This window comes from Otolemur garnettii, unplaced genomic scaffold (assembly GCF_000181295.1).
Source record: "Otolemur garnettii isolate 467f Iridium unplaced genomic scaffold, OtoGar3 scaffold00028, whole genome shotgun sequence".
NCBI lineage: Eukaryota > Metazoa > Chordata > Mammalia > Primates > Galagidae > Otolemur > Otolemur garnettii.
This window is the reverse complement of record NW_003852423.1, coordinates 6,059,997-6,073,560: the sequence shown is the minus strand read 5'-3', so window position 1 is coordinate 6,073,560 and position 13,564 is coordinate 6,059,997. Positions and strand designations below refer to the sequence as shown.

Below are 13,564 nucleotides of genomic sequence, written 5' to 3'. Positions count from 1 at the left end.
GAGTGCCATGGCATCATGCTCACAGCAACCTCCAACTCCTGGGCTCAAGCGAGTCTCCTGCCTCTGCCTCCCAAGTAGCTGGGACTACAGGCGCCCTTTGGTTGCAGCCATCATTGTTGTTTGGCGGCCCGGGCTGGGGATTCGAACCCGCCAACTTAGGTATATGTGGCTGGCGCCTTAGCCGCTTGAGCCACAGGCGCCGAGCCACATTTGATGTTTAACTGAGTAATTTTCAGCTATTATTCTTGTCCAATAGCCATATTTAAAAAGTAAAAAGAAACAAGTGAAATAAAATTGTAATGTTTTATTTGACCCTATATGTACGTAACAAAAATATTTCAACATGTAATCAATATGAGCCCCATAGCTTGAGGTTGCTGTGAGCTATAACACCATGGCACTCTACCAAGGGTGACAAAGTAAAACTCTATCTCTACCTAAAAAAAAAAAAAGAAAAATATAGAGAACTGTGTAATGAACTCAATGTTGCCATCACCCAATTTCAATAATTAATATTACATGGCCAATCTTGATTTATTTATACCTCTGCTTGCTCTGCCAAACCCGGATTTATTTTAAATACTGGAGGGTTTGGAACAGAAGAATGACTTTTAAAATCTCACCCTGAGCTGGGTGTGGTGGTTCACGACTAGACTTAACACTGTGAAAGGCTAAGACAATGGATTGCTTGAGCTCAAGACCAGCCTGAGCAAGAGTAAAACCCCCATCTCTACTAAAAATAGAAAAACTAGTGCGGTATCATGATGGGCACCACTAGTCCCAGCTACTCGGAGGCTAAGGCAAGACGATCTCTTGAGCCCAGGAGTTTGAGGCTGCTGTGAACTATAATGCTGCTGTGAACTATAATGCTGCTGTGAGCTATAATGCCATAGCACTCTACTGAGGGGCTCACTTTGTATCCAAATAAATAAATACATACAAAATAAATAAAAGCTCGCTCTGACTACCAGATGAAGAGTAGCTTGTGAAGGCAAAACATGCATAGAAAGAGAAAGACCACTTACAAGGCCATTACAATAATCCAGGTGAGCTGACAGCAGCTTAGTCTGGGGTGATGGTGGTGAAGACAGTGAGAAATGGAGGATTGATTGGATCTTTGACATATTTCAAAGATAGACTCTGACAGGATAGATTGGTAGATGTCAGAGAGAAGAATCAGGGAAGACTTCCAGGTATATATAAAAATTATGGAATTACCATTTACTGAAATAGGGGAATCTGCTAGAGGAACAGCTGGACAGTAACAAAGAATTCCTTTTTGGACATGTTAAGTTTAAATCACCTATTAGATATATAAGTTGAGATAGTGAATAAAAAGTTGGATATTGAGATCTGCAATTCAGGAAAGACATCCAGACAAGAGATTAAAAACTTGAATATGGTCAGAAAATAGGCGTTATTTAAAACCATGGGTCAAGATGAGTTCAGGAGAAGGCGAATGGAAATAGAACAGAACAGAGATCCTAAGAAAATAGAGTCTCAAGTTCTGAGCAGGAAGAAGTGGAACCAAGAAAGGAGGATGCATAATCAACCACTGAGTAAGAAAAAGATAAAAATAAAACACAAGAAAAAATAAAATCACAGACGACAAGTAAAAGAGGCATTTCAAGGAGTTTGTAAGCAAAATACAAAAGTAAATTTAAAAAGAAAATAAAAATCAAGCAAATCTTAAATCAGTTTCATTTTAGTAGTCTTCTTGTTAATCAAAATGCTGCTATTATTATTTTGAAACACATACATATTTTTAATACTATACAAGTAAGAAGCTATGTTAAAGCTGTTAAGGATATAATGTTCAGCATAAAAAGGTCAGTTAAAAAAACTTAATAGTAGGGCAGTGCCTGTGGCTTAAGGAGTGGGTCGCTGGCCCCAAGCCCGGCCCTGGCCAAAACAGCAAAAAAAAAAACCCAAAACAAAAAAAACACTTAATCTTAAATTGTAGTTACAAATACCAGTATAGTTTCTATCTTCAAAAATTATATTTTCTAGCTTTATCCACTGAGAAGGCCAACAAGCAATAATAACCCAGTAGGAACAAGAACCCCATAATATGGTCTCAAAACACCATTCCACACTACAGGGACTCAGGTGTTTGGATAAACAGCTAATTCTAGTAAGTACATCAATAAAACTTGGGACATCTTGCTGTTCTAGAAAATAAGGAAGCAACTGAAAACTTATTGCCTAATTAAAACCAAAATGAGATATCACTTCACACCTGTAATAATGGGTTTTTTTGGAAAGACAAAAGATAAGTGTTGACGAGGATCTGGAGAAAAGGAAACCCCTGCAAATTGTCAGGGAAAACATGAATTAGTACAGCCATTCTGGAAAACAGTATGGAGGTTCCTTCCAAAATTAAAAATGGAACTACCATATAATTAGGCAATCCTACTATTGAATATATATCCAAAGGAATTGCAATCTGTAGGTGAAAGGTGTATCTGCACTCCCATGTTCAATTGTAGCATTATTCACAATAGCTAAAATAAGGGATTAACGTAAGTGTCCATCAGCAGATGAACGGATAAAGAAAATGTGGTATATATACACAGTGGAATACTACTCGGCCTTAATAAAGGACAGCCTGTCATTGCAGCAACATATATAAAACTAGAAGCAAGCAGAGAAAGACAAATACAGTTAGCTCTCCATATCCATGGGTTCTGCATCCACAGGTTCAACCAACCACTAAAAACATTTTGGAGAAAAATTCCACAAGTTCCATAAGGCAAAATTTGTTTCAAAGGAGGGAGGTATTATAACCCTTCTCTTACTTGTTACCTACCCCCGGCACAAGAGATGGAGACATCCAGTCATAACAGTGGATCGCTTGAGCTCAGGAGTTCAAAAGTAGCCTAAGCAAGAGTGAGACCCTGTCTCTACTAAAAGTAGAAAAACTGAGGCAAGAGGATTGCTTGAGCCCAAGAGTTTGAGGTTGCTATGAGCTATGACACCTTGGCATTTACCAAGGGCCACAAAGGAAGACTCTGTCTTAAAAAGCAAACAAAAAACACTAATGACAATGGAATATAAAATGGCACAACATTTTGGGAAAAGACAACACTGGAGAAAAGTGCATTTCTTTTTTTCTTTTCTTGAGACAGATCTCTCACTCTGTTGCCCTAGGTGTAGTGCCCTGGCCTGGCATCATAGCTCACAATCACCTCAAACTCTTCGGCTCAAGAGTTCCTCTTACCTCAGACCCCAGAGTACCTGAAACTACAGGAACCAGCCACAAGGTTGACTGTTTTTTCTATTTTTAGTACAGATGGTTCTCACTCTTGCTTTGGCAGTCTTGAAATCCTGAGCTCAAGGGATCCTCTCACCTAAGCCTCTCAGAGGGCTAGGATTACACAGTAGTATTCCACTGTGTATATATACCACATATATATATATACCACATATATACCACAGGTGTGAGCCACGGTGCCCAACCTGAAAATTGCATTTCTTTCTTTCTTTTCTTCCTTCCTTCCTCCCTTCCCCTTCCCTTCCCTTTCTCTCTCTCTCTCTTTCTTGACAGAGTCTCACTTTGTCACCCTTGGCAGAATGCCATGGCATCACAGCTCACAGCAACTTCAATCAAACTCTTGGGCTTAGGAGATTCTCTTGCCTCAGCCTCCTGAGTAGTTTGGAGTACAGGTGCCCACCACAATGCCTATTTTTTTTTTTTTTTAGATGGAGCCTCAAGCTATCCCCCTGGGTAGAGTGCCATGGCATCACGCTCACAGCAACCTCCAACTCCTGGGCTCAAGCGAGTCTCCTGCCTCAGCCTCCCAAGTAGCTGGGACTACAGGCACCCGCCACAACGCCTGGCCATTTTTGGGTTGCAGCCATCATTGTTGTTTGGCGGGCCTGGGCTGGGGATTCGAACCCGCCACCTTAGGTGTACGTGGCTGGCGCCTTAGCCGCCTGAGCCACAGGCGCCGAGCCAATGCCTATTTTTTTTGTTGCAGTTTGGTCAATGCTGGGGCTGGGTTTGAACCCACCACCCTTGGTATATGGGGCCGGCGCCCTACTCACTGAGCCACAGGTGCTATCCAAAAGTGCATTTCTTAATACACTTATCCTATAACCCAGAAATTTCATTGCCAGGTACCTAGCCAATAGAAATGAAAACTAAACCTTACAAGACTTCTATAAGAAAGTTCATAGCAGTCTTATTCATCATAGCTGAAAGCTAGGTATAGCCCAGATATTCATCAATAGGAAAACAGCTATACAAACTGTGCTAGATACATACAATGGAATGTTACTCAGCAAGAAACAAATTACCCACATGTAACAACATGAATGCTGAAAACTGATCAGTGTAAGCAGCCAGACACAAGAATGCAGATTACAGATTGCATGATTACTTTTACATAAAAATCTAAAATGAGCAAAACAAATTAATGATAGAAAAATTTGCTTGGGGGAAAGGGGCTGGGAATTGATAGGAAGGGTCTAAGACCTTTCTGGAGTGATGGTAATGTTCTACATCTATAGGAGTTTGGGTACCGGGGTAACGCATTTGTCGAAACTCAGTTAATATGTACTATATACTTAAAATGCGTGCATTGTGGCTCAGCACCTGTAGCACAGTGGTTATGGCGCCAGCCATATGTACCAAGCCTGGTGTGTCTGCTTAGCAACAATGACAACTGCAACAACAACAAAAAAAAACTGGGCATTGTGGTGGGTACCTGTAGTCCCAGCTACTTGGGAGACTGAGGCAAAAGAATAACTTAAGCCCAAAAGTTTGAGGTTGCTGTGAGCTGTGATGCCATAGCACCCTACCCAGGAGACATAATGAGATTCTATCTCGAAAAAAAAAAAGTTCATTGCATTATATGCAAATTTTACATCAAAAGAAGAAAACCTTCAACAAATATTTAATTTGTTAATGATATGCATTCTAAAGTATTTAGGGGGAAATATACTGATACCTGTAATGTGTTTTAAAAAGCATAAAAATGGATTAAAGGAGTATAATAAAAAGTTATAATCTGATGTGTGTTCACTAAAATTCTTTCAATTTTGCTGTATGTTTGAAAATTTTCATAATAATAAAATGTTCTGGCTTGGCACCCATAGCACAGTGGTTACAGTGCCAGCCACATGCGCCAAGGCTGGTGGGTTTGAACCCAGCCCAGGTCAGCTAAACAACGACAACTGCAACGAAAAAAATCACCAGGCATGGTGGCGGGCTCCTATAGTCCCAGGTACCATGGAGGCTGAGGCAAAAGAATCACTTAAGTTCAAGAGTTTGAGGTTGTTGTGAGCAGTGACGCCATGGCACTCTACCCAGGGCGACAGCTTGAGACTGTGTCTCAAAAAAAAATTAAAAAGTTCTAAAAATTTAAAAGCTCTATTGCTCATTTGAGGCAGATAAGTGAGAAGGCTTTCTTTAAGTTTGTATATTAAGTATACAAATATAATTTTTTTTTTGAGACAGTGTCTCACTATGTCGCCCTCTGTAAAGAGTGTTGTGGCATCACAGCTCACAGCAACTTCAAACTCTAGGGCTTAAGTGATTCTTTTGCCTCAGCCTCCCAAGTAGCTGGGACAACAGGCACCCCCCCACAATTCCCAGTTATTTATTTTTTCTTTTTGTAGTTGCCATTGTTGTTCAGCAGGCCCCAGGCTGAGTTTGAACCCACCAGCCTGGCGCCCTAACCCCTGAGCTATGGGCACCGAGCCAAGTAAATATAATTTAAAAAGAGAGATTCATCACTGGAATTTTAAAACATCGCAAATTTTCATTCCTTTGTAGTAACACATGTAATTGGTCTTCAGAGTACAATGTGCACAGTTCTTAGGGTGACTTAATAATATTAGTTAATCGTCATAATTTGACAATCCTATTTGTTTCTCATAAGGAATGAGGAAACAATTAATTGTATTGTAAGGAGACGGGAGAAGCCTATAAAAAACATCTAAGAGTCTCCCAGAAGGTAACTTGAACTTATCAGGAAAGCAGGTGTATTCTAGTTTCTAATTACCTCCTCCACCTTAAAAAAAAAAAGTCCTATATGGCTCCTCTAGTATAGAATTTTGTTTTTCTCCTTGCTGTTAGCAGCGAACTGGAATTCTACACGCATTATTTTTCTTCTTTTTTTTTTTTTTTTTTGAGACAGAGTTTCAAGCTGTCACCCTGGGTAGAGTGCTATGGCATCACAGCTCACAACAATCTCCAACTCCTGGGCTCAAGTGATTCTCCTGCCTCTGCCTCCTAAGTAGCTGAGATTACAGGTGCCTGCCACAACGCCTGGCTATTTTTGGTTGCAGCTGTCATTGTTGTTTGGTGGGCCTGGGCTGGATTCGAACCCTCCAGCTCAGGTGTATGTGGCTGGTGCCTTAACCGCTTGAGCCACAGGTGCCAAGCCTATTTTTCTTCTTAAATCAAGCAAAATGAAAACAGCTTTGGGTAAATTATAATTTCTATAACTATACTAGATTAGCAACTTTTTTTCTTTTTTGGCCGGGGGCTGGGTTTGAACCCACCCCCTCTGGTATATGGGGCCAGTGCCATACCCCTTTGAGCCACAGGCGCCACCCTGTATTAGCAACTTTTAAAATGTTTTTTAACTTACCTAACAAAAACATTTTACTTCATGACCCAGAACACACACATAGTTAAATCAAAATTTCAGGAAACACTCTTATTATTTATGATACAATCTGACACTTCAATTTCATCCCATTGCTTTTAAATGCTGATAATAGCCCACTAAATTGATTTCACATCTAGTGGATCAAAGCCTGACATTTAAAACATTTTACCATGAAGTACTTAAGGCCTTTTAGAAAATGTAAATCTGAGATTTGGGCTATGTTATGATCCAGGTTAGGAATTGGAGGTCTATGAAATATCTTTCCATTGCATTATATATGCTATTCCAGACTCCTTTTCTCTCATTAAATTAAATTAGCAAGCATGTGTTGAACATCCATTTGTGCAAAGAAGGTCTCCTCCTCTACAAGGAGCTTGAGGTGAACAGTCAGACAATCTTTATATATTTTTTTCTTCCTAAGACCTCAAGGGTTTCAGACATATCATGCTTATTTTACCAAAAACCCCACAGAGTCGCATAGACATTATCAATGCCTGGGAGCTGGAGGCACTGAGTCAGATAGCACATGTTTATTTAACTTCTGTTAAAGTGGTGAAAGTTAAGAGCTAAACACGCCCAACTTCCATTCTAAAAATTTAAGATTCTTTTAAAATAATCAACTTCAGGCTCAGTGCCCATAGCTCAGCAGTTAGGGTGCAGGCCACATATACCAGGGCTGGTGGGGTTCAAACCTGGCCCAGAGCCTGCTAAACAAACAACAAAAAATAGCCGGGCATTGTGGTGGGCACCTGTAGTCCCAGCTACTCAGGAGGCTGAAGCAAGAGAATCGCTTGAGCATTTGAGTTAGAGGTTGCTGTGAGCTATGATGCCAGATCTCTACCTGGAATGACAAAGTGAGAGTTTGTCTCAAAAAAAAAAAAAAAAAAAAAAAAAGAACTATAAAGGAAAGTGAAATGGGTAAGAAAACAGTACCAGAGGCATGCTATTTTGGAAAGGTGTTCAGAAATGACCTCCCCCAAGAAGTAACATTTTTTTTTTTTTTTTTTGAGACAGAGCCTCAAGCTGTCCCCCTGGGTAGAGTGCCATGGCATTACAGCTCACAGCAACCTCCAACTCCTGGGCTCAAGCGAGTCTCCTGCCTCTGCCTCCCAAGTAGCTGGGACCACAGGCGCCCGCCACAAGGCCTGGCTATTTTTTGGTTGCAGCCGTCATTGTTGTTTGGCGGGTCCTGGCTGGGGATTCGAACCCGCCACCTTAGGTGTACGTGGCTGGCGCCTCAGCCGGTTGAGCTATAGGCACCGAGCCAAGAAGTAACATTTGATGAATACCTGAATGATGTTTGAGTTGGAACCGTGAAGTCATCTGGGGTGAGAGTTGCAGGTAGAGGAATATCAATATCAAATTTGAGGCTGCTGAGATAAAAACATGTTCGGTATGTCCTTGGAAGGAAAAGTCAATATGACTGAATAGGAATTAGGAAGAAGACAAGTGGTAAGAAATGAGGTTAGGAGGCATCCACTAACAAGAGGTTTGATGGCCATGGTGAGAACTCTGGATTTTAAATGGAAATGGAAGTCATAAAAGTGTGGAGAGGGGAGAGCAGATTCATATTTATATGCTAAAATATCAACAGGATTTATCCTTGAGTAGAAAGATTTCAGATTTTTCCTATTTTACTTCGTTATATCCTCATGTATTCTTATTTTCATCTCAAAGGATGAGCCCTACCATTCTCCTAAGCAAAAGTTCTTAAGAATCCTTCAAGGGTTTCCATTATGAAAAAATTGCTTCAATTAGTGTTTTTTTGGGGAGAGGGGGTCTACTTCATTATATCATGCCTCATTTTCACATAGCTCTTTCTATAAAGAAAGAGAAAACAATGTAACTACATTAATAGCTATTCAGTTCAAAGTGTTAAAAGTAAGACCTTGTTTACATTTAAACCTAATCTGTAAGTCAGAAGTTTCTATGTGAACTGCAAACATTTTAGGCTTCCAAGATATAATTACATGAGATGAGGCAGAGTCTATAAATTCAAAAGAAAATGGTATGTCACTAAAAAAGGCAGACTTGAGTCTCTATAGTGTACCTAATTCCAGAGTCAGGGTCTTAAGTGTTTCTTAAAAACTAATTAGACCCAGGTTATCATTAAGTACTAATGATGTTTAAATTATTTTTAATCAGTAGGTGTGTCTGTTCAAAGTAAACCAAAGATACCCTAATAGAAATTTGAAAGTTTTTAGTGCCTTTAGTGATAACATCTGTATTATTGTCCCAATTAAGTATGATTAAGACTAGTAAACTTCAGCTTGAGGGTATAAACTTAGGAACTACCTCCAATCGCAATCTCCAGACTTGTTCTCACCTATCTCTGCCCTTAGACTCTCCAGTCATAGGCATCTAATAAGAGGTACTACTGGGTAACCTTAAATTTTTCTTTTTTGAAAAAGCTATCTGGGAATCAATGAAACAAACCCCCAAATTATCATAAGATTCCTTTCAATCATTTGTCATTTATTAAATACACAACTATTGTGAAAGAAAAAAATACTACATAAATACAAATGATATATTTTATTTCATCCCTGAAAACAAAAACCAAAAATGTCTACATCTGATAAAAGAGACTGAACACTATTCCAAGCTTCACCTGGCAATGGTATATAATTAATTTCTTCACATAAAGGTAAAGTACAGAGAACAGAGTTTGGAAATTTATCTTTCATGAAATAGTATTTTCACATACTTATTTTAATAAAATATTACACTTATTGCTACTTATGGTAGCATATTATATAATAATGAACAATACAATATCCAAAACTAAATCCAATATATTCTGAATCTAGAAGCTAGCTGCACTTAAGCAGTTATTATAGAGAATAAATACTGTGACATACAGGGCACCATATGGCCATTAGATCTGCTAAAAGGGAAATTTAAATAAAGGTGTACTTTATTCTATACTAGAATTATCCAAGATCATAATTTCTTATATATATACAGCAGCTTTTTTTTCTTGAAAAGATAGTCAATCTTCATAATTTATATTTTAAATGTTCTTAATTAAGTGGTCATTATATAAAATGACTCTCTAATGTATGTTATACAAATCCAAAATTTCATAAAGCAGGATATTCTTATACAATATAATGTTAATATTTTCCAAGCAACTTATTGTAACACAAGTACCCTTAATATGTACATCTGGCCAAAGAGTCCCTTCCTCCCTCACCAACACAATAAAAGCAAAAACTACCTAAATATGGAAATAATGTGCTTTCTTGATAGCACAGATACTTGAGGGATTAAACTTTTAACATTCACTTAAGTGAAAAATCATGAATACTTTATTTTTAATCTCATCATAAAAATATCTTTTACTCTTCAGAATATAAGAAAATTTTAAGTATAAGATTATTGTTTACTACTATTTTAATGTTAATAAACTGCCCCAGTATTTGGAATAGGTTACACACAGTGGCTGCTACCCACTTCAGAAAGATTATATGATTACAAATGCAATTTTTTTTAATATACAATAATTAAACCTTCAGTTATTGTGAAGGATAGTGCAAATGAACACATTCTTTGGGTCACGGTTTCAATTCATTATTTTCAACATTATATTTCATTCCTCTGCTCATAAACTAACAAAACATAGTACTAGAAGTAAGCACATTTTCTAATAGGCTTTATCTAACAATTATATCTACTGAGAACAAATAACAGAGATGATCAAACAATATTCTTCACTTATCTGAAAAACGCGTTACATACTTAAATAAATATTTTACTGAAATGAATCCATGTCTCTTAGTGTTTTTGTTTCAGCTTTATCTCAAAACACAATAGATTTAAACAAAATCATCGATCTGCTCACTATGTCAACCATGTTACCAAATTCCCTTTAAGGTACAGTACAGTTTTGAAGAGACTCGCCTGAAAGCAAACTAATTACTTTTAAAATTTTATATACAGAATTAGAGTTCCACAAATCCAGCATATTCCTTGAAAGCATGTACAGCTTGTATTGTAAAGCTGTCCTAGCCATCGATTAAAAAGCTTTTCTGCCATAGGATACAATCCACAGCGGATGGAGCAGCACAGGTGATCTTCCAACTGCTATCTGATGCTGCCTGACGCATTTATTCTTTTATTTGCAGTTACTGGCACCAAATTCCCACTAGTCCCATTGGTACTGTTGGTTGCTGAGCCATTCACAACAATATAGTCGACTTTGTTTTCCAACTTCACCAAGCGCTGCAAAATATCATCCAGAAGGACAGCAATCGTTCTTTTCAGGTCCGCTAAGGAAAAAAAATCAGAATAAAACATATTAAACATGAATAAAGCACTTATTAGTGCTTTTGTAGTTTGAGGGGAAAAGATGAACCCAAGACAAAAAGGGTTATCCAGGAAAAAACATAGGCCCTCATACCACAAACAGGAAGAAATCTGTATTTTAATCACATATGGAATTCCCAAAAAGGCATTTCAGAGTTGCAGATGTGGGGCAAGTCATCATTTTCTCGTGCAACAGATTTACAATCTGGTTCAAAATGACAGTCTCTCTCTAAGTAACCCATTTACCTTAAGTTTCTTAATAACTCCATTACTGTGGACTAGGCAAGTAATATAAAAAGCTAGTTAAGAAAGTAAGTCAATGAAATCCAGAAACTGGGAACCTAGGGTCCCAGGCAAATGCCAGGCAGTGCAGCAAGCACAGTAGTAGTAGTTCTGCCTTAAATTTCTTCTAGAAAAATGATGGAAAAGGCTGTATCGTCTAACATCTTTGGAAAGTTATAGGGTTTTAGTGGAATTTACCTTGCAACAATAAAATTATGAGCCTTTTTGTCTTAAAATTCACTTTTCTCAGACTTCCCGAAATCACATACCTAGCCTATATTAGGTACATAGTGGCAACTAATATGGTTATTTTTTGTTGATCCTAGACCAACCAGATAAGCAGGCCACGCCCTAACATGTGATCACCAGCGGGTATATCACCTAACAGCTGATAAATCTGTTAATGGTTCTGTTACTCAAGTATCAAAAAAGCATGAGCAACAAAAAAACTAGGCAAAGTAGACTTCATCAAAATTTAAAACTTTTATGCACCAAAGGACATTATGAAGAAAGTGAAAAGACAACCTACAGAATGGGAGAAAATATTTGCAAGCCATATATCTGATAAAAATCTACTACCCAGAACATATAAAGATCTTTCACAACTCATGAACAAAAAGATAAACCAGTTTTTAAAATAGGCAAAGGACCTGAATACACATTTCTCCAAAGAAGATATGTAAATGACCAATAAATACATGAAAAGATGGCCAACATCACTAGTCACTAGGGAATGCAAAGCAAAACCTCAGTGACATAGCACTTCATACCTAGTAGGATAGCTATAATAAAAGAAATGGAAAATATGTGTTGGCAAGGATTTGGAGAAATCACAACTTTGATTATGTTACCAGTGGGAATATAAAATGGTAAAGCTGCTGTGTAAAAGTCTGGCAGTTCCTCAAAAAGCTTAACATAGAATTACCTTATGATTCAGGAATTCCACTCCTAGGTATATACCAAAAAAACAAAATCAAAAGATGGACTCAAAGAGATACTTATACACCAGTGTTCATTTCAGCTTTATTCACACTAACAAAGAGGTGGAAACAACCCAGGGTCCCTCAATAGATAAATGAATATATGTAAGATATATTCATTAATCAAATACTGCTCAGCCACAAAAGGAATGATATTCTGATATATGCATTAACATGGATAAACTCTGAAGATATATGCTAAGTGAAGTAAACCAGACATCGAAGGTCAAATATTGTACAATTCTATTTATATGGACTATCTACAATAGGCAAATTTATAAAGATAGAAAGTAGATTAGAAGTCACCAAGGGTCAGGTGAAAGAGGGAATAAAGATATTGCTTAGTGGTAATAAGTTTCTTATTGGGAGCAGTGAAAGTTTTGGAAAGAGACAGTAGTGACAGTTGCACAACACTATGAATGTAATAAGTACCAATGAACTGTGCACTTAAAAATGATTTAAGAAAAATTTTCTGTTACAGAAAAATGATTTAAGAAAAATTTTCTGTTACAGATAATTTACCACAGGTTTTTAAAAGAGAAAAAAGATACAAGGAAAAAGCAGTAGAGTAGTGGCAGCAGGTGATGCAAGAGGATGATCAGAAAATGCTTATCAAAAAATATAAATTAGGCTCAGCACCTGTTGCTCAAGCGGGACTAAGGCACCAGCCACATACACCTGAGCTGGCGGGTTCAAATCCAGCCTGGGCCCACCAAACAATGATGGCTGCAACCAAAAAATAGCCAGGCATTCTGGCGGGCACCTGTAGTCCCAGCTACTTGGGAGGCAGGAGACTCACTTGAGCCCAGGAGTTGGAGGTTGCTGTGAGCTGTGATGCTATTAACATTCTACCCATGGTGACAGCTTGAGGCTCTATCTCCAAAAAAAAAAAAAAAAATAAATAAATAAAATAAAGGCCAGGTGTGGTGGCTCACACCTGTAATCCTAGCACTCTGAGAGGCCAAGGCGGGTGGACTGCCTAAGCTCAGGGGTTTGAGACTACCCTGAGCAACAGTGAGACCCTGTCTCTAAAAACTAGCCAGGCATTGTGGCAGGTGCCTGTAGTCTTAGCTACTCGGGAGGCTGAGAAGAGAATCGCTTGAGCCCAAGAGTTTCAGGTTGCTGTGAGCTGGGATGCCACAGCACTTCACCTAGGGTGACAAAGTGAGACTCTGTCTCAAAAAATATAGAGAGAGACATAGATATAGATATTGATCACAAATATTGATTAACATAAAGTGAGGGGAAAACTATTTGGAGGAAATCTAGTCATGAAGAATGAGACTTTCGGCTCGGCACCTATAGCTCAACCGGCTAAGGCGCCAGCCACGTACACCTAAGGTGGCGGGTTCGAATCCCCAGCCCGGACCCGCC

At 38.4% G+C, this 13,564-nt stretch overlaps 1 protein-coding gene across 1 annotated transcript in view; it reads right to left on the bottom strand.

Moving 5' to 3' along the window:
- Positions 1-9,913: 9,913 nt before the first annotated feature.
- The window catches only part of CCDC126 (coiled-coil domain containing 126), a 27,512-nt gene continuing 23,861 nt past the window's right edge, over positions 9,914-13,564 (bottom strand). The window contains exon 4 of the mRNA XM_012804353.2: positions 9,914-10,891. Coding sequence (XP_012659807.1) covers positions 10,707-10,891 — 185 coding nt within the window. The 3' untranslated portion in view covers positions 9,914-10,706. The remainder of the gene's footprint in view (positions 10,892-13,564) is intronic.